The 22,219-nt window shown below is 42.6% G+C and overlaps 1 protein-coding gene across 10 annotated transcripts in view; it reads left to right on the top strand.

Annotated features, from left to right (window-relative positions):
• The window catches only part of THADA (THADA armadillo repeat containing), a 332,984-nt gene that overhangs the window by 216,452 nt on the left and 94,313 nt on the right, over nt 1-22,219 (top strand). For 9 of the 10 annotated variants that reach the window (XM_025260937.3, XM_025260934.3, XM_044925857.2 and 6 more), the window contains one exon: nt 12,125-12,240. The exons of the other annotated variant lie outside the window; for it this stretch is intronic. In XM_025260937.3, the coding sequence (XP_025116722.2) occupies nt 12,125-12,240 (116 nt within the window). The remainder of the gene's footprint in view (nt 1-12,124; nt 12,241-22,219) is intronic. 10 annotated transcript variants of the gene reach the window in all.

The following is a 22,219-nucleotide window of genomic DNA, read 5'->3' as shown; positions in this document are numbered from 1 at the left end:
CAAAATATGAGGTTTTAAACTTCAAAATAAGAAGTTTTAAAAAGTAATACATTCTTACTGTGAAACTTTCTAAATTACAGAAATGTACAGTGTCGAAGGTAAAAGTCCAATCCCCATGATGTTAATAATTTGGCATCAGGTAAAATGGGATCATACTATTTTTGCAGCTTGTTTTTTCACTTACCAGTGTGTCTTAGAGATATTTTCATGTTGATCCATATAAATCTACAACATTATTTTTAATGAAGGCACTGCTTGGCTAGATATGATGGGATACTATGTAGGAATATCCCATCATTTTTTCAACCGGTCCTGTATTGACTGTTTCTAAATTTTCCTCTTACAGTAAGTGCTGCTTGAGATCATCCTTGGGCATCTGTTTCTGTGCTCATACCTGTAAATGTTTCTGTGAGATAAATTCCTAGAAATGGGTATTTCAAGATTAAAGAAAGTTCATGTTTTCCATTTTGATAGCAACAGTGACATTCCCAACTTGCTGCTTTGTCTAACAAACAGATGAGGCCATCTATATGGAATACATCGTGTGTGCAGCAATGTGGCCCTGCTCCTTACCTCCCGAAAAGGTTGAAACAGTTCCTCCTCCCACCATGAATGACAATGTCTGTTTCCTTATCCCAATATTGATGGGTCCTACCCTTTAGAGAAAATTCTCTGTTTATTAATTTTTTTTCTTTTAAAAATGCATTGTTTGAATTGCCCTTCCTTAAATGTTAATGAAACTAAACATGTGTCCTCATGTCCTCATGTGTTTATTGGCTATTTGTATTTCATCTGTGAATTGCTTGTTTATATTCTCGGCTAAACAGATTTGCAGTTCCCAAAGCATGTGCCAGAGTGTCGTGGGATATTTTCAATTTGGGGCAGAGAAGGACAATGATACTTGCCATCTGTGAGATATTATGTGAACTACTTGCTTGAAGTCATTTATAGTTATCAGCATTAGCTCACACTGCATTCCTTTTGATGATTCTGTATGTCTTTGCAAAGTTGAGTGTTTGATAGTTGCTGTAATAAAGAGCTAGTCCCATGAGAAAATCCATGTGGAACAGGAATGAGGCTAGTGGAGTCCCGAGATTTCCAGAGCTTGCAGAGTTATAAAGTATCCAGCAGGCACACACATCCCATTAGTAAGTAATTGTGGTTATTAAAGAATGAAATAAAAATATTTTTGCTTTCAACTTATGTGTCTTATTTTTTCAAACAGTTCCTAAGTTGTAGGGCATAAATACTTATTAGGTTGTTTGGACCTAACTACTTAATAAATGGAACTGTTAGGTATTTCCTTTGGCCTAGAGGCACCATGAAAAGATTATTGAGGTGCTGAGGGTGCTATGAATGAGGAAGTGTGTAACTCCCTGCCACATTTCACTCAGTTACTTTCATTTTTGTTATTAATTTGCAAGAGCTTTGTTCCTTAGGGGAATTAGCAAATATTTTACCCCTGGCTTACCTATACTTTTGAATATTCCTGGTAGTTTTCACTACACAAAAGATTGCAGTTTTTATGTTATAAACACATCATTTTTCTGCTTATTTTTTTATTCATAGCTTTGTGTTCATTCTTAGTCTGTTTTTGCCTGAAAATTGTAAAACATTTTCCTGTTTTCTTCTGCCATTTTATGGTTTCTTTTTTCTTAACATTTAATTATTTTCTCCATCTTAAATTTATTTACTACAAGTATTTGGATACAGACCCAACTATATTATTTCCCAAAGAACTAGTTGGTTGTCTATCTTCAGTTCAGTTCAGTCACTCAGTCGTATCCGACTCTTTGCGACCCCATGAATCGCAGCACGCCAGGCCTCCCTGTCCATCACCAACTCCCGGAGTTCACTCAAACTCGTGTCCATCGAGTCAGTGATGCCATCCAGCCATCTCATCCTCTGTCATCCCCTTCTCCTCCTGCCCCCAATCCCTCCCAGAATCAGTGTCTTTACCAATGAGTCAACTCTTCGCATGAGGTGGCCAAAGTACTGGAGTTTCAGCTTTAATGAACACCTTCCAATGAACACCCAAGACTGATCTCCTTTAGAATGGACTGGTTGGATCTCCTCGCAGTCCAAGGGACTCTCAAGAGTCTTCTCCAACACCACAGTTCAAAGGCATCAATTCTTCGGCGCTCAGCTTTCTTCACAGTCCAACTCTCACATCCATACATGACCACAGGAAAAACCATAGCCTTGACTAGACGAACCTTTGTTGGCAAAGTAATGTCTCTGCTTTTCAATATGCTGTCTAGGTTGGTCATAACTTTCCTTCCAAGGAGTAAGCGTCTTTGAATTTCATGGCTGCGATCACCATCTGCAGTGATTTTGGAGCCCAAAAAAAAAAGTCTTACACTGTTTCCACTGTTTCCCCATCTATTTCCCATGAAGTGGTGGGACCAGATGCCATGATCTTCGTTTTCTGAATGTTGAGCTTTAAGCCAACTTTTTCACTCTTCTCTTTCACTTTCATCAAGAGGCTTTTTAGTTCCTCTTCACTTTCTGCCATAAGGGTGGTGTCATCTGCATATCTGAGGTTATTGATATTTCTCCCGGCAATCTTGATTCCAGCTTGTGCTTCTTCCAGCCCAGCCTTTCTCATGATGTACTCTGCATATAAGTTAAATAAGCAGGGTGACAGTATACAGCCTTGACGTCCTCCTTTTCCTATTTGGAACCAGTCTGTTGTTCCATGTCTATCTTAAGTAAGTCAGTCTTTTCACTACTTTTTGTGTCACTTTTATCATCTTTCAGTTATTTCTGGACCTTCTGTTCTCTATCTCTCTTACAACACTTACTGTTTTTACCTTGAATTTTATTTATGTACATATCTTATTTCCTGCACAAGATCATAAGATCTTTTTATATTGATTTCATCTCTATGTCCTATAGCAAGGTTTTTTTTCTTTCCCTTCTCTCCCTCTGTAAATATTTTTTAATTTTTTTAATAAAAATTTTAAATATACACAAATGTAGACAGAATAATATAATGAATCCCTTATGCCCAACACTCAGCTTCAGTTTTTTTTTTTTCCTGGCCATGACACACAGCTTGCAAGATCTTAGTTCCCTGACCAGGGATTGAACCAGGGCCACGGCAGTGAAAGTGCTGAGTCCTAATCACTGACAGGCAGGCTAAGTCGCTTCAGTTTTATCCACGTCTTTGCGACCTTGTGGACCGTAGCCTGCCAGGCTTCTCTGTCCGTGAGATTCTCCAGGCAAGAATACTGGAGTGGGTTGTCATGCCCTCCTCCAGGGAATCTTTCTGACCCAGGGATCAAACACAAGTCTCCTATGTTATAGGCAGATTCTTTACTGTCTGAGCCACTAGGGAAGCCCACTAACCACTGGACCACCGGGGAATTGCTTTCAATTAACTGTCTTGACTAAACAAATTTTATTTTTCCTTAGTGAGGTTTACTGCATTAGAGAGTTACTTGTTGATCTCAGGAAACTCAATAGTTTGAGGATCCAGATATTAGAAAAAAATAAATTATCATGTATAATAAAGCTGTCCCTAAATAATTTAAACTGGGATTTATTTTACAAAGAAATAATTTGTAATTTGAAAAATGTTGTATGTAGCTTTTCAGAAATATGTCTGTGTTGTAAAGCTAGAAACTCTTAAGTTAGAACAGATATTGTATCAGTGTTTTGTAAATTGTTAGTTCTTTCTAAGCAAGTCTTTCTCTGTATGTTTGCTGAAGACTAACTCTAAACCTCATCCTAACCCAATTCCTTGGCATCCTTGACACTTCTTCTGGGTGATGGAACTTCTCACTGCAGGCCAGAGATGATCTAAGACAAATGTATACTCATTCCTTATTGTTTTGTTGTTTTAGTCGCTAAGTCATGTCAGACTCTTTGCAACCCTGTGGACTGTAGCCCACCAGGCTCCTCTGTCCTTGGGATTTCCCAGGCAAGAATCCTGGAGTGTTCTTATACTCTCTTATTAATACCATGTGTTTCCTCCAACCCCATTGTGTGGGGAGAGTTTAGAGAGTTGACTCTTAGCATTCCAACTGCTGCTGCAAATATAGGTTCTGATCCTGCCACCCTGGCAAGGGGGCGGGGTGGTACTCTAGATGGATACATGCTCTGTTGATTGAGTCTCTTTCTGCCAGATAAAGCTGTATATCCCTGGAGTCCAGAGACTACGAAGAACAAGATGCAGTCCTTTCCTTCAGTGAGCCATGCTCCAGGAAAGGGAAATTATGGATTGATAACCATGATGACAGAGTTTAAAAAGTTAAAAGAAGAAATCAAATGAAATGAGTCATTGGGCACTGAGTAGGAAAGTCTTAGGATGGGGATAGGAGGTGGTGATAAAAGCTGAGCAAGGCTCTATGGAGGAGGTAGTATATAAGCTGGGTCTTACAGCATGAATGAATTTCAGTAGGCAGAGCTGAAGAGGTTGTGGGGAGAAATGGAAGGAAGTTCCTAGCTGGAAAAGCATTGTCAGGAATGGGAAATCATCACTCACAGCCACAGAATAGGTCATGAAGTGGAGGAAATTGGAGGGGAAACTAGAAAGACAAGTTGAGCCTTCGGTGCCCGGAAGATTATTTTAGGACACTGGAAATCATTGAAGGATTTTGAATTTGGGAGTGGTGCAATCAGGGCTTGGCTTTTAAGAATTCTCGGCAGCCATGTGTAAAATGAATTTTGGAGACAGAGACCAGTCGTTTAAGTCGTTTGCATCATCTAGGTGTAAGATCTTTTGGTTCCTGAACTGAAACAGTAGGAGTGTTACTAGAGGAGAAGGCATGCATTTGAGACACAAAGTGAATTTCTAGGTCCCCACAGACTTTGTTTGTGTACATTTTAATCCTTAGAGATATTCATGGCCTGCTTCCCAAGCCAGAGTCAGCTAGGAAGTAATGACGCTTTGTAATTAGCATCCTTTTCCTGGCAGCAACAACGCAACACAGCCAAGTGTCACCTTTTGGGAATTCACCCAGACCTTTCTAAGGATCTGTCCTCGTCTGATAAATAGGTTGTGGTTTGGGGGAGTAACCACTTGAAATGCTTCCTGGACCTGCCCTCCAGCCTAAGGTTAGATCAGTAAGTAGCCGTGGGTGGCACATGCCCACTAAGCCTGTTCTGGATGACCAGCATCCAAGGGTCACGCCTCCAGTCCACCCAGTGACCCTCCAGGGCAGGTAACAAAGAAGAGTATGTGGAGCTGTCTGTACAGATGACACAGGCAGGTAGGTACATGGACCCAGGAAGCGCTGTGCTCTGTGCTGTGGGAGTCAGAAGCCTGTGGTCTAGTTATGAATAAGATTAATATGCCTCTAGTTAAGAATAAGATTAATATGCCTAGAGCAGAAAATTAAATCCTCAAACACATTGTAATGATTGGAATCGGCAGAGAAGTTAGAGAACTCTTCTCTCTCTCACTTTCCCAACTTCACCTCCCCCTCCCAAACACACACATGCATGCAAATAAACACAATCTGCCTTTTAAATAATTTTTGCTGTATCCGTTTCCCAGCAGTTCTATGATTAGGCATGTTTCTGTGAATTAGAAAGTTTAGATTCCTTCTTCAGCCATCCCCCTTCTCCCCCAACCTCCTTTCAGTCTGACTTAAAGCCATAAAATACTTCTGCCTGCCTGCCTTTCGTTCTGTTTGTATGAATTAAGTCGACAGGATAAATATTCACATTCCCAGCTACAGGCTGAAACAATGTTTGCCTGTTCTGCCCAGTGAGTCGAAAAGAAAAGGGGGCCTGACATCACCCTATACTGTACATTCCCGGCATAGATCATTTATTTAAGTCCTTGAAAAAATACAGATGTTTTACCAGCCGAAATAAAATCCTGTGTAAACACTGAGCTTGGAAAAATGTGGCTCTAACTTTGCTGTGGGGGTTGGAGCAGCGTGGGGAGAAAGCCAGGAGGCAGAGTAGCAGATACAGGAATATTATACTTGGGGCTGAATGTGATAGGGGCAGAAGTGTTCGCCCCCAGTCTGCGTGCTGTCCAAGAAGACCAGGCTTTTGTTTTTAAGGAAATAAATACAGCTGCAAAGGGGGATAGATTTGTGGATCTTCAGCAGGATTGTTCCTGATAAGGATACCTTCACCTCATTTATATCTGACCTATGAAATGAACATCCCTTTTCTCTTCCGAGTTGTCCTTTTTCACGGCCTGCCTAAACCTGGTCCTGTTACTGCTGAATCCTGCTGGTTTCTGGAACTCAGCTGCTGTTGATCTTATAAGGGGGGAAATTGCCTAGAAGCCATGCTTGGTGGAGAGGAAAAGCCATCTTAGCGTTGCATTCCCAAACAGCCATATATCATCTTGATCTTGTCTAACACAAGTCACTATTTTAGTCCAATAGCATAAACCAGACGTATTTCACTGGTGCAGCGCAAGTTCTTCCAGGAGTCTGACTCACGACTCTCTTTAGGCCTGTGGCATGTATTCAAAGAGCATTCCATTTGCTCTGTGGAGTCACTTTTGAGATTCAAAGCCGCGAAAATGGACCCCATGCTTTACCAAGATGTTTGGGGGCGCCCCTCAGTCTCTCTGTGTTTAGCATGGGATGAGGGTGGGCAGAGGCTGACTGTTCTCCAAACTCGTCTCAGATTCTCCCAGAGTTTCATTAAGGCTTGCATCTCAGGGGCAAGAAGTCTTAGGTCCAGGAGCTGCTTCCTGACCACTCCTCCTCAGAGCAGGTGTAACCGCCTCATCTCTGGGCGGCCCAGGCCTGTGAGAGTCGGGGGTGAGGATGCTGGTTCGTACTTGGTCGCTTTCTGTATGCATTTGTCTCCTTCTGACAACTATCTTAAGTCAATAAAGCCTTCTCCTGTTTTTGTTTTTGGGTTGTGTGTGTGTGTGTGTGTGTGTGTGTGTGTGTGTGTGTGCTGGAGACATCCCTACGTCCACTCTAATCTTTCTCCAAGGGGTCTGCCATGGCTGGAGGTTACCAACTGTCTCAGTCTGTCCCAGTATGATTATTAATAGAGCTCTTTTTCACTCTCAAAAGAATTCCTGGTTTGCAAGATAAATTACCCTAACAAGCGTCACATGGATATTCCTGATCCAACTCATTAACTCCCCATCCTTCATTCCCAGTCCTGCCACCTATTCTCATGATCCTGGTCTTGAAGCCTGGCCCTCCATCCCCAGCTGCCCTGGGGGAAGGTCTCTTTCCTGACCTTCAATGCTGGGTCTTCAGCAACTGCCAGGTCCTGCTTCTCCTGCCTCCAAGACGTCTCTCAGCTACATCCTTCCCTCTGCGTTCTGCTGCTGCCATCATTTAGATTGGCATGAAGTAGGGGTGTCACAAAATTGTCGGATCTTCTCATTTTTCCAAAGAGTTTCGACATCAGGTTGATTTTGATGTGAAATCTCCCAGTTCACACAATGGCGATTTCAAAATACCGTGTAGGCCAAATAAAACATCTGCAGCCACTTTTGGTCCACAGTCTGTTCTTGGTTTACAGGCTCTGGTTTCAAGCCCCACCACCTTTTGTCTAGATGGCAACAGTCTCCCTCACCCGACCCCTTCTGACCCAGCCTCCTCACTGTCCCTGGCCTTTCCTTTTCGAATTGGAGATCTGATCTCTGAAGAGGTCTTTGCTGTCTCCAGAACAGAGCACACATCCCTTGATTCTGCCTTTGAGATCCTTCCCTGTCTAACCTGACCCCTCTCTTCAGCTGTGTCTCCCACCACCCTGCACACATCCTGGCTCCGCTCTTGTTACATGCAACTATTTGCTGTCCCCTGAGCAGTCCCAATATTTTTCTTTTACTGAATGGGGTTTTTGTAGAACAATTTTGGATTTTCAGAAACCATGAGTACAGATAGTTCCCACGTTATTCCTCTCTTCCCCGTCCCCTCTCCCCAGTTTTCTCCTGTTATTAGTATCATGCATTAGAGTGGTATGTTTATTACAATTACAGAACCCATATTGATACATCATTATTAACTAAATTAATTAATTTAGTTAATAAAATAAACTACTTTTCATTTATTTTATTATTTTGCATTATAAAGTATATTTATTTATTATTTTATATGTATTAATTTAAATTAAATTAAAAATTAATTAAAGCCCATAGTTTATCTTAATGTTCACTTTTTTGTTGGCAATACCAATAGTTTAATACTCTTTAACACTTTTTAATAATTCAGTTTCCTCTGCTTGTGTATTCTTCCTCCCAATTCTGGCAAGATTCTTTTCAAGGCCACATATGGGTATCATTCTTCCTGCAAAGCCTTCTCTGTTTATTTTTGGAATGAGGGCTAGAAGGGAGGGAAGAGATGGAAAAAGAGAACTAGCGTTTTGATCAGGTGCCTAACATGTGCCAAGTACTATCTATTTATCTATATATGTTCTTTGAAATCTTTCTGTAGTTCTACCAGATAGATATTATTGTACTCTTTGTATTACAAATAATATTATACTCATTATATTTTAGATAATATTGTACTCTTTACTGTGGGGTAAACAAGTGACCCAAAGCCCTACAGCTAGAAACTAGGTTTCCACCAAAGTCCACTTGGCTCCGAAGTCTGTCTCACCCGCTTCAACAGGGTTGCATTCTGATCATTGATCCAGCCTCCCTGATTTCCCCACTGGGTTAGCAATCCACTAGGTTAGGAATCCATGGAGTAAGGAGTGTGCATTATCCAGCTCTGTGACTCTGCTCCTAACTTGGGGTTGGCGCCACCAGCAGCTCACCAAACCCATGGGTGTGTGTCCTAAAGGCAGAGATACTAGAGGAGGAGGCACCAAACATCAGCATCAGCTCAGCAAATGCTTGTGGTGGAGGCTCGAAGGTCACGTGGAAGAGCGGAGCGATGGCGAGGCCATTGTGCAGGTTATAAATCCCAACCAGGCAGAGTCTGGGAAACGACTGATATTTTTGTTTATCCACGACTGGAATGTAAGCTGCAGGAAAGCAGGGATTCTGTGTGTTCTCGGCCGCAGCCCCTAGGATAGCGCCTGGTCATAATAGTTGTTTAATAAATGTTTTTGGACTGAATGTTGGAATCCCGTTGCCACCTTGGGACACCTAAAGTGACACTGAACTCCTCAGGGTTCTCCTGTGGGTCCAGTTAGTCGTCATCCGGGTCTGGCAGCTTGGGTTTCTCTGTGTTTGGTTTAGTGCAGTTTACTAATTATCCCAGGCCTGGACTTGGCCACGCAGTTTGCTCAGAAGTTCCTCTGGACCAGAACGTCAGAAAGGGAGTTGGGGGGAGGAGCTGCCTCACCTCTGCCATCCTTGCAGAGCTGATGGACAAATGATCCTTACTGGAGCTTCCTGGAACTCCCAGACCTGACCTTGGACCAGAGTTCCAGAAGTCTGGCCTCACTTCTGGACTTGATGCAAAGGATGGCCTCATTTTCCTTGAGAGAATTAAGCCAGCACTCTTTTTTTTGGCTATGCCGCACATAGTGTGGGATCTTAGTTCCCTGGCCAGGGATTGAACCCTCAGCCCCTGCATTGGAGGCATGGAATCTCAACCATTGGACCAGCAGGGAAGTCTCAAACCCAGCAGTCTTCATGTGATAGGAAGGTAGTCATATATTCAAACATTTTCATTAATTATCTTTAAAGAAAACTTTTTCTCAAGCACCGTAATCTGTTTCAGACATGGCTTACAAGCCTCTTTTTCTGCTTTCGCCGCCCTCTGTCTTCTCTCCCCCTCCTCCCCTGTCCCCATTTTCCTTGTCTCCTCTGACCCTGTCTATCACATATATTGCTCCGTTTCTCCTGCATGTATATTTCCACCAAGGTTCTTCTAAGTCTACCCTCCCCCACCATTGGTCCCATATGTAAATAGACCGCACTCCGTTCCCCACCATTGGTCCCATGTAAATAGACTGCACTCCGTTCCTGGTGAATAACCAGGATCACAATTGTTGTCTGGTTTGTGCCCGAGGTGACAGAATTGATGGGCTCATAGGCTGGTTTTCATAAACCAGAGCTACCAACCGTTTCAAAAACAGCCTTGTTTTTGCCAAGTAAGGTGAGCAAATATAGGACGAAGTTTAAACATCCATCAGGAGTTATTTTTGAAGTGATTGCTTCTAAATGAGAGGCGTTTGAAAAATCTCACAGCTTTCTTTATAAGTAAATTCCAAAGTCATGTATTTTGCTGGTGTCTGCTGATTAATTACAGTCCTGTGACACCATGAAAAGCCCCGGTGGTTGGTTCTGTGCAGCTGTGGAGAAAAGTAACGCAAGGCCCAGTGGCTTTGCCAACTCTCTCAGGATGGTGGGGATTCGGGCAGAGGGAGGTGATTTTTTTTCACTCTGGCAGTCACCACATAAGAACAGAAGCCCCAGCCAGAACCACTGCTCCAGACTTCACGACGGGCGGTATGGGTCCCCATGGGGGTGTGGTGAAGTAGTGATATTTGATCTGTTGCTTCTGAAATAACAGATCCATTATTAGAGAAAGCATTTTCAGGCTCCACACTGGGACTTGTGTGCCTTCTCCTATTTAGGGAAAAAAAAATTTAATAGCAGTTCCACACAATAAAATAATCAAAACTGACTCTAAACCAGAGGTGCTCGCACAGCATATATTTGTTGTTGGAAATTGCAGATCTCTGACCCAGGAAAACCTGCCTGCTCAGACCCCATTTAGGGTCTGATGGCTCTGGATCTCTTATCTTGACCTTTTGCTTTTTCTCATTACTTCCTTTCCATATTTAACTTGCAAAGTTATGCCCTTCATTGACAGGAGAGAAAGAGAAGAAAAAGTGGAATCCTGCCGTTTAGAAAGAATCATCTGCAGCCCTGGTAAAGGATACAACAGAAAGAGAAAACACTCTGATTATTAAAATAGGCTTTCCAAGTTCTTGATGTGTTTATCTGTGCTTGCTTTGCTCCACCCTCCTCCTCCCCTTGATAAAGGAGCTGAAGGATTTCTCTGACATGTCTTTTCCCTTGACACTAGTTAAGGTCTATGGATCTCGTTTATGCCCTCATCCACTTTTGTTCTCTGCTGCAGGTTAGTACTTCTCACCGAGGCCTTGTTAGTGTCATGACTGAATGAACCCAAGGCATACATATGGACACAAACCAGTACACACACACATGGCCTGTGCCATGGCCTTGCTGGAATTGTGGCCTTCGTTCTAAATATAGGCAGCTAGAGAGAGACAACAGGATTTGTCTTGCTCTGCTTAGTTCTAATGTATAATGTCATGGAAGAGTAAGAAAGCAGGGTTCTGCACTGCTGCCTCAGCTCCTGACATCTTAGAAAAGATCTAAAAAATCTCAGTAGTTTACAAGCATCACTATCCAGTATTTGCAAAGGCAGGCATCATTATAGCCTGCTTCTTCAGCCAAGCCCATTCTGATAAACCCCAAACCAGATTAGACTCACAGACAGTTGATTTTTTCCTGTATAGTAAGATTTTGACTTTAAAAAATACTGTTTGAGGGGCTTCCCTGGTGGCTCAGGAGATAAGAACCTGCCTGCCAGTGCAGGAGACACGGGTTCGATCCCTGATCTAGGAGGATCCGTGGAGCAACCAAGCCTGTGCACCCTTGAGCCTGTGCTCTAGAGGCAGGGAGTCGCAACTACTGAGCCCAGGTACCCTAAAGCCTCTGCTCTGCAACAGGAGAAGCCACCGCAATGGGAAGCCCATGCACTGGAACTGGAGAGTAACCCCCACCCTCCGCAACTAGAGAAAAAGCCTGTGCAAAGTAGCGAAGACCTAGCACAGCCCAAAATAAATAAATGCAGAAATAATTTTTTTAAGTACTTTTTTTTTTTTTCATGAGACTGCTAAGATAAAGATGTTTGTATTTCTTTGCTAAAATAAATTTTTAGGCTGTTTATAAGTAATAAACTCTTGCATCTAATGACTGGTCACAGAATAGTCATCTTTTTCTAGACTTGGTAAGGAACTCAGAGCACAGGTACAGATGAAAGACATAAGGTTTTTACCACTTGCTGCGTCCTTCCAAGATCAACATGCTTTTCCTGCAAAGAGACCAGAGCCACATTTTGCAGGTGTCTGTTTTCTTTGAGGGGAATATTTTGAGGAAACCTAAAAGGGAAGAACTGGACATTTAGGAAAAATATATTTTCACAGCAGGATATTGCTTTTTCTCTCTCTTTTTTTTTTTTTTTTGGTTTAGGTTTTTCATTTGTTACAAGCCTTCTCAGACTCCAAATACAGAATGAATACATACTTTCAGCAGGAACTGGCTGACGTCGCTGTTTGTACCAAAGCCAAGCTCTGGCTGGCCAAGAGGTATGTTAAAGCCCCACATGAGCATGGAGTTATCGGGGGTTAGGAATACACTGGAGAAATACTGTTCCTGGTTTTGGGAGTTTTAGAAGTCACTGGCATGAGTTTTCTAAACTTACTGGAGTTATATATCTTTTTCAAACTTTGGGTTGTGGTAAAGAAAGAAAAATATTTTCTTGACAATTTTTCTAAAACTGCTGGGTGACGGGGGGGGCATGTACTATGGCTTTTTATCTGTCTACCAGTTTGGTTTTTTGAATATCTGCTATGTGCCCAGTCCTGTGTTAGAGAACCTAGCAATGAAAGGCAGCAATTGACTGAATCATGTGATACAGACTACCGGACACCATGGCAACTCAGAGATGAGAGACTTGTGTAAGACTTAAGCCGGCGCAGAGGGGCCCAGAGGGGCTGAATAAGAAAAAGATACAAGTTGCCATTTTAGGTATGTAGTGGAGGAGCTTGAATAAGCCAGGCAAAGGAGGCTAGATACATATTTTTTTTTTCATCCTTGCCATCATTAGTTTATTCTGAAACTTAAAGCATTTTCTGTGTGAAAGATGGAGTAAGAAGAATTTCTCAATTTTCTCGAATATACAGGAAGGCCTCTGTGTAACACCGTGTTCGATATCTGTGTCTCAGAACCTGATATTGGTTGGACAGTGTTACTGCGAGGATTTACCACCCCCGTGTGCATGCTCTGTGATTCCAGGAGAAAGGAGTCCAGCAGAGGCCCACAGCCTACCACATTCCATGCTGTAGCATGTTGCCTTTGATTAATGATTAGTATCTTGGTTGTCTAACATAGCAGCCTCTTTTTTATTTTTCAAAAAATGTGCTGTTGTTCACTTTCCTTGGGCTCCCCACCTTACATGGTGAGGCAAACAATGGCTAATGTGAGACCCACAAATCAGTGGAATTCAGCAAAGTCTCGTTGAGCATAGACTACATAATAACCTCAGTGTTAGGAGCTGTAGGGATGCAAAGATATAGAAGGAACTAGCCTTGGCTTCAAGGAGCCCCATCCAGCAGGTAAGAAAGATGTGTAAATAAATTATTTTCATTGAATATGGAAAGCGTGGTAACAAAAGTATATAGTAGGTATAGGAGTAGCCTAGTGGGTGGTGGGCAGCATGCCTTCAAGAGTTAAGAATTTTGCCAAGTGGTCACGACAGATGAGGGGTATTCCAAGCTCAGGGAATGTCATAGGTAAAGACATAGCAATGTGGAATGCCTTGATAAGTGTGGAGAACTACACAGAAGTTAGCTCTTCTGAAACCTAAAGTGTAAAGGATGTGTGGCAGAAAATGGGACTGAGGAAATACATGGAAGCCACACAGTGCAAGAGTCCTAAAGGAGACCTTTAGGTGAAAGGGGCCCAAGGACTTCCCTGGTGGTCCAGTGGCTAAGACTCCACACTCCCAACGCAGGGGACCCAGGTTCTATCCCTGGCCAGGGGACGAGATCCCACATTCCACAGTGAAGATCAAAGACCCCGAGTGCGACAACTAAGACCCAGTGCAGCCAAATACATGAATAATATATTTAAAAAAGAAAGAAAGAAAGGGATCTAATGAAGAATTTCTCAATGAGTGGAGATGTGAGGCTGTATGTTTTCTAAGCAACTATAGCTTTGACCAGGGTTATTGATGGGAAATTCTCTAGTATCTGAAATGCCAATATAGGGATGGTTAATGGTGAGCCTCTCATTTTTAGTCCAATTTTTGTTTCCTCTCCAAAAACTGCTCCCTTAAGCGTAGTATCATTTGCCTCTGTGTGGCTTTTAGACAAGGTCCCAAGATATCTTTTCTGAGAGAATAGGAGCTGTGATCATATTCATGTTCTCTGCTTACCAATTAGTGGGCCTGGTCCTCGTAGCTGTTATTCCTGGGGATCAGGAAGTCAGGGAAATCATCCTATAGAAACCTCTGCTTCCAGCAAGGACTGCCCCAAGACAAAATCTGAATCTCCTATTCTTCAAGTTCTGTACAGAAGAACATTCTGCCCCCCTTAGTTTGCTGCCCCTTGATGAATCTCATAGAAATTCATCATCTTTATGATGTCTGATACTTGCTTTAATACAGCTTGAGGGAGGAGAGAGGATTAAGAAGAGCAGACATACTTTGATAATTGTTAAAGTCTGGTCATGGGTCTATGTGGCTTCATCATGTTATTCTCTCTACTTTTGTATATTCTTTAAAACTTCTATAATAAAAAGTTGAAGACAGGAAAAAAAAAAAAAAGGAAATTCATCATCTGCTGGCTTCCTGAGTCAGTTCCTTCTTGGAAGGAGGAGATGGAGTAACAGGCCAGCCATCTGAATGGACCTTCATGTTGCACAGTGCCTGAGGATGGATGACAAAGCTGCCACCAGCCTCCTCTTCAGCTAGAAAAATCCTCTCGGCCTTCCCTGTGGTTCCTGTTGCAGTTTCCTAATCTAATCTTTTCATTATCCTTCTCCCTCCCCTTCTCTGATTTTCCTCCATGATTTTCCAGCCTAGAAAACAAAGACATGAATCACTGGAATTCGCTGGGTTTCCAACTTCCTTGCCCAGAGTCTAGGAAAGCCACTTTTATGTTTCCAGTACAGTCAACTCTTTATTATCCAAGTGTGAACTTTACACTCTGTGGGTGGTCTGTAACACCAGGCTTCCTCTTACTCCACAGCACACTTTTACCATATTAATCAGGATGTGTTCAGAGCCTAGAATAGAGTTTGAGAGGAAAACACATGGCCAGAACACAACATATCCCAAACCCATGTGTCAGTTTTTCTGGATTATGCATGTCACTGGCAGGATAACTTTGAATTTCCTAAATAGGAAAGTATAGAATCGGGTATGAGTGATGAAGCCTCAGCCTGCCACATGCCTGCCCTGTCCTTGAGGTCTTCTGAGAGTGTTGTCCTAAGAGCTGTTTGTCTGCACTGGGAGTTCCATGCTTAGACGAGCCACTTCTGGGTCCGGGTGGGCCCTTCTTAAAGCCAGCCCCTGACTTATATTCTCATATGCTTTTCCCTGAAAGATGTTATAATACAAAGTATTCCAAATTTCACTGCTGAAGAGGCCTTTTTATGTCCCCAGCAATTTACGAAAGAGGAATAGTAAATGTTCCTTTGTGCCTGCTAAGGATTTTCTGTTTGAGTTTAGCTTGAAACATCGCTGTTATTGCAAAGAAAAAAAAAAGTCGGTTCAAATTTTAGCACCAACAGCTTTTTCTTCTTCAGTTTATTTGATCATTTAGCTTGAGTTTATTCAGTCTAATAGACACTAAAACATTAGTAAGGAGGTCATTTATTTATTCCCCAAAAGGAGGTTTAAAAAAAAAGTTCATTGGAACCATTGGATGATCAGTTCCATTTTTTAACATTTTGACCACAAAATCGAGGGTACATAAAGACTTTTGTCATATATTTGTGTTTTGACTTTGCAAGATTAATAGAGATTTATATGAGGTGATTAAGCAACAGCCATGGATTTGTTGGGGAATTTTTGGTGATGAATGGCCAGCTGGCAGCATGGCCGGAGTAGAGGACTGGGCTTCTGCTCTTACAGTCCGCTTTTCATTCCAAGATGTCAAAGCCTTAATGGAAATCAGCTCATTAATCCTTCGAGTCCCTTCCTTCCCCTTTCCCCACCATCCCTCTCTCCTCAGTCCAGTTTACTATCTCTCTCCTGGTGCAAAGACGGTTTACCAACTACTGGAAGAAAACTAAGCTGACCCAGGCCAAAAACCAAGTGGGAATAGGGGTCAGCTGCTGGCCTGGCGAGGCTGGCTGTGAGGACCGTGACGAGGAAGTCAGCACAGCCCCACTCGCAGCCCTGTGTGCTGCCCCAGCTCTATGCAGATTCCAGCCCTGCCGTCCCAGCTGGACCACAGGTCCTGCCTGGATGGGAAGGACTTTAAAAAGCCCTGTTAAGTAAGAGTAAGAGGAGAAAAGATTTATTTCCTTTGATTGAGAGTTGGAATTACTGTATTTGGGGCTTTAAATTTTTTCAGAAATCAGCCTGGTTATCTATCATCTTTGGTTATAAAAGGAAAAACGTGTGTGTGTGTGTGCACGCGCGCATGCCCTTTGAATAAATGCAGTAAACTAAATGGGCTATCAGACTCCATGCGATGGATGGTGTGATGCCCAAGAAGAAAAATGTGTCCTACTAAATTTCTTTCACTTTTTATTTGACTATCAGTGTAGTTTGTGTTTATCATAGATAATTAGGGAAGAAAATATAAGTCTGCTCTCACCAACATCCAGTGGAACCCACTGTTACTGGTCAACAGTTTTATATACATAGTTACTTCATCCTTCTTCCTGTATTTTTTTGAATGTAGTTGAAATTAAGCTGTATGTATATAAGTTATCACTTTTTCCATTTAACAGTATATGAATGCATTTGTTGAAGAGTCTTCTTTTTTTTTTTGGATGGGCTTTTTTTTTTTTTTTTTAATTTCTGGCTGCCCTGGGTCTTTGTTGCTTTCTCTGTTGTGGTGAGCAGGGTCTGGTATTTGTGGTGAGCAGGCGTGTCTCTGTGTGTGTGTGTGTGTGTGTGTGTGTGTGTGATGTGAAAACTCTTTATGGTGTAGCTGCTATGGAAAATAGTAGGGGGTTTCCTCAGAAAACTAAAAATAGAATTACCATATGATCTAGCAATTATACTTCTGGGTATAGACCCAAATGAATTGAAAGCAGAGTCATGAAGAGATATTTGTATGTGGTATAGTTGTATTATTCACAGTAGGCAGGAAGTAGAGGTAACCCAAGTGTCCATTGATAGATGAATGGATAAACAAATATGGTATGAATAAGAGAACCTTATTTAGGCTTAAAAATGAAGAAAATTCTAACACACAGTACCACATGGATGAACCTTGAGCACGTTGTGCAAAGTGAAATAAACCCATCACAGAAAGACAAATACTATACGATTCCACTTATGTGAGGTTCCTGGAGTAGTCAAAGTCAAAGAGACAGAGTAGAGTGGTGGTTGCCAGGGGCTGGCAGGAAAGCGAATAGTTAGGGTTCTACTCAGAGAGCTTTCATTTTACAGGATGAAAAAGAGTTCTGGAGATTGCTGGCACAACCACGTGCGTGTGCTTAACACTCCCGAACTGTTCACTTAAAATGGTTAAGATGGTCAATTTTATACTATGTTTATTTTATCACAATTTTTTAAAATTTTAATGACAAATATTTAAAAAACTCTTTTTGTATTTTATCATTCCTCTAAGGTTATTGTTCAGACTTCTTATGATAATTATTTTCTTGCTTTTCTGTCTAGTTTTTACTGTCTATGCATCACTAAAAGTAAAATGCTTTTTTGCCTATTTTTATATTAAGAAAAAAGTCTTTGAAAACATCATTTGTTAAAGATAGCATATTTTTGTCACCTGAAAAATCAGTCATTAAGTTGACCTTACCATTGTTCCATTACTGGCCATTCATTTTGTTGCCCATTCATTCAACAAATATTTATTAAGCCCTGCTGTATGCCAGGCCGTATTAAGCATAGAAACTACTTATTAAAGCCCCTACTTTAGTATGGAGAAAGCAGCAAAACAGTCTTGTCAAATAGAGCCGTAGACCTAGAACTTTGGAACCAGAAGGAATCATAAAGTTATTGTAGTTCCCTCCCATCCCCATGCATGTGGGAAAGTGCAACCCAGAGAGAGGAGGGATTTGCCTGTGTTCAAACAGCTGACCAGGCTGTAACAACTACCTGATAACAGCTGACGTTTCTGGAGGGCTTAACTCCCTGCTCCTTGTCAGGCTCTTTCTACTGGACCACATTGCCTCTATCTAGCCAGTGTTTTTAAGTCAGGGCTTTGAATGGTGGTAACTGAACATTTTCTATAACAGTGCTTCTCAGACCTTAATGTACACATGGATCACCTTGTGGGGCCCTTAGAATGAAGAGTCTCCTTTAGTAGGCCTGGGGTGGAGCCAGAGATTCTGCTTTTCTGACGAGCTCCAAGGTGATTCCAAAGCTGCTTTCTGAGACAGTGCCCATTTGAGGGCCAAGGATCAGAGAGTCAGCCACTGTGGATCACCCTGCCCTTTGAAATACTCCCACCTTCACCCCCTCATTCTCAGGGCTTGTGTCTGGAGCTTGGAGCCATAGGAGAGGGTGAGGCTACTGAAGGGATCAGCACAGAATTCTTTTGTCATGCGTCTGGTGTGACCTGCAGCAAAGGGGACCACACGGCCTCTATGGGGAGTCCACACTCCCTTGTCTGGGCAGCCATCCCAGGGGACTCAGTGCCTAGGGTAGGATCCAGGCTTCATTGGCATGCAGTGAATATTCATCATTTTGAAAAATAATAATAGTCTGATACTCTGTTGAGAAATAATAGTCTGATTCCCTTGTGGCTCAGTTGGTAAAGAATCCACCTGCAGTGTGGAAGACCTGGGTTCGATCCCTGGGTTGGGAGGATCCCCTGGCAAAGGGAAAGGCTGCCCACCCCAGTATTCTGGCCTGGAGAAGTCCATGGGGTCACAAAGAATCGGACACAACTGAGCAACTTTCACTTCACTGGTGAGAAAAACAGGCTCTCAGGAATACAAGAACAGGTCCCAAGGTTACTAGGGAAGCAACCTTGGGAAATAAATTTTTGAATAATCAGTGCTGATGGAGGGAAGAGATGATGGAAGGAGTTTATTATGTTTGTTGAAGACCTCCTCTTTGTCCCAGACCCAATTATTTGTTTCCCCAAGTTAATTCTTATTTGCAGAAAGTGTTAGCTGTATGACCCATTCACTTCCCCTATACAACTTCCCGTCAGTGCTCCTGACACCACCCAGGCCCTCCTTCATGTCTTTTCCATCTCCCTAGACTTCCTTCTGTATCCACCCACTTAGCCATACTCTCATTTGCTCTCCCCATTTTCTCGCCTTCTTACTGGCCCCCTCTAAGCTGAGGTGGTATGCTCATGGAAGGCCTGGGATCTAAATACATAAGAAAAATATGCTTATAGAGACAAAGCTAAGGCTGGCTTTTGTGTGGCAATCCCAGTTCTGCCCCAGGGGGGGTCTGTGGCCAGCTGCAGAAGTCCTGGTTTAGAGTTCTGTTTTGCTTTACAGCTGAAGACAGCAGTTATTTTCTAACCACCAGATTTATTCACACAAGAGACTATACTTCCCAGGCAGAAATCCTGGGATTTAGGTCAGATTCCATTGTCCCAGTGTCCCTTAGCCCTCCCCCTATCCCTCGCATCTTCTGGACCAGCCCCCTCCCCAAAGAAAAGGTCCTTCTTTCACAAGCCCTGCGAGGGGCCTTAGCCCTTCACCAGAGCTGCAGGTTGCATTTCACTCCCCTGCTGCTGAAATGAATCCAGTGGAGATGGGTTGTTAAAATATTCAGATGATCATGTGGCATTCTAAGGCTGTCATTTGTGGTCCCTGCCAAAACTGTAAGGGAAGCAAGTCTTAACAGGGATGGTTACTTACATAGCAAGTTTCCAGGCATTACTGGGGGTTGGGTTTGCTTCGGGTTTGTTTCTTCTATGCTCTTTTTCTTTTTCTCAAAATAAAAGTTTTCCCAGTACTCCCCCGCCCCTCCCCCTTTTAATTGCTTTTCTTTCAACCCCCAGATTTTACCAGGGAGGGAGAATCTCATCAGGGCCCATCTTTAATCCCCCAGCTCAGCCTATTCAAAGTCTCTCTGAGCCTCGTGCATACTTGAATGATGAGAGAAATGAAGCTGGTGTATTTTAGACCCAAGCTTGTTGACATTTGTTCACTTCCCTTTCAGACTTCTCAGGAATGTTCAAGGTCATGATATCTCGGGATGAGATCCTGTTTGTATTTTTAAAAACAGAGAGAAACATTAAGTTAGCACATTTCAACCCAAAGCAGTGGACAGCCTTGTCCACAAAACCTTTTCTTCATTAGATATTCCTTTTAAAATTACATCAAGTTTTAAAGGAATAAGCTGTTTAAGAAGTGAAGCTTGAGACTACATGAGGTATTTCTTGTTGACAGGCTGAGCTTATGGAAACTAGTCAGGTAAAAGCACTCAGAAGTGATCAATATATTAAACTGAGCCTTTGAACAAGTTGCCCAGGATCAAAGCTTCCTCCTTACTACAGCAAGAAATAAAAATAGTTTGTTTATGCAACTGCGCATCAAGAATTCAACCCCCAACTTTCTACGTTTTAAATATAGAAATCTGCAAACCTAGCCTGGAGGTGGTAATTCATTTGATAAAGCGCTCAGAAAGATCTGTCTTGCTCCACTTGTAGCTGTTAGCTGCTTGGGGTATTGCTGTTGGAAGATTCAGGCAGTGTTGTCATTGCCCAGCTTGCAAGGGATGCAGGCTTTAAATGGCCTCAACACATTTTCATAATATTATGTAAAACTGTAATATAGTGGGTTACTTTTTTTCCTTAGCATGTGACATGTTTCATCCTTTGGATAAATCAACGCCTTGGTTACCTTCATTGAGCCATTACCAATGAATCCAAGCCAATTCAGATGGCACAGTGGAGAATGTAGAGATGAATGATATAGTCCCTATTTCAAAAACCAAGTGAATAACATGGGTATGGATTTAATTAACTGTAAACATGTAAGAATTTGGTAAATGCTGGAATGAGGTCAAAGTGTATTATAGAAGCCAGCTAGTTGGGGATGGGATGTCAAGGACATCTTTGAGGAGAAGGGAGAAGTCTTTAAAGGCTTGCTGCTGCTGCTGAGTCGCTTCAGTTGTGTCCGACTCTGTGCGACCCCACAGACGGCGGTCCACCAGGCTCCCCCATCCCTGGGATTCTCCAGGCAGGAACACTGGAGTGGGTTGCCATTTCCTTCTCCAGTGCATGAAAGTGAAAAGTGAAAGTGAAGTCGCTCGGTCGTGTCTGACTCTTGGCGACCCCATGGACTACAGCCTACCAGGCTCCTCCGCCCATGGGATTTTCCAGGCAAGAGTACTGGAGTGGGTTGCCATTCATTGTTAGGTAAGGTTAATTCTCACAGATTGGTGAATGAGTGAAGTTACACTGATATAGAGCCTATGATGTTAAATAAGCTGTGTAGGTCTCATTGTCCACTTACAAAGAAAGGAATTTTAGTAGTGCTCAGCATTGTGGGGACCATTTTTGTACACGCGTGCATACTCAGCCACTCAGTTGTGTCTGACTCTTTGCAACCCCATGGACTGTATCTCTCCAGGCTCCTCTGTCCATGGGATTATCCTGGCAAAAATACTGGAGTAGGTTGCCATTTCCTCTTTCAGGGGATCTTCCTGACTCAGGGATCGAACCCGTGTCTCCTGCAGCTCGTGCATTGGCAGGTGGATTCTTTACCACTGAGCCACCTAAGAAGCAGAGACCACTTTAGATATATATAATTAGGCCTCTATTGTCAAGGTTTAGTTATGATCCAGTCTAGTTGAAAAGAGCTTATCCATGTGGAAAAAAACCAACAATGACATTCATATAGAATTCTTAATTCCGTAGTATGTATATTAAGTATAAGAATTCAGAAAAGAATGTGGATTGGGATAGCCAGGGAAGGTTTCCTAGGGGAGTTAGGTAATTGAGCTGGGTTTTAATGGGCGTGATTTGGAAACACTGTAAGTGGTGAGAAAAGAGCATATCAAGATGGTGGACAGCACGGTCAGGGACACACTAGTGGAGAAAGTATTTGCATTTAGGCCAGTGGGGGTGTAGAGCTGAAGAAGACGTGGTGTGTTTGGAGAGCTGTACAAGATTTGATAAGAGACCAGTTGTGGCAGGCCTTAAATGTCAGCCAGAGGAATTTGAATCTGATCCAAGAGGGAAGAGGAAGTCAGTAAGCTCAGACTAGTAAATAGGCTGCTGTCTCCATGTGGATGAGACACACTGAGGAGCGTGTTACATCTTCCCAGCCTCTCTCAGTGACTGAAAAACTCTCCAGCCCCTGCTGGAGGTTCATAGAAGCTCCCTAGTAGCACCCCACCAGCTCTGTCTGGTACTTGGAAACTCCTTTGCATGCCTGGGCAGTTAGTGA

Source organism: Bubalus bubalis, chromosome 12 (assembly GCF_019923935.1).
Source record: "Bubalus bubalis isolate 160015118507 breed Murrah chromosome 12, NDDB_SH_1, whole genome shotgun sequence".
In the NCBI taxonomy this organism is placed as follows: domain Eukaryota; kingdom Metazoa; phylum Chordata; class Mammalia; order Artiodactyla; family Bovidae; genus Bubalus; species Bubalus bubalis.
The sequence above is the reverse complement of the archived record's forward strand: the minus strand, read 5'-3'. Positions and strand labels throughout refer to the sequence as shown.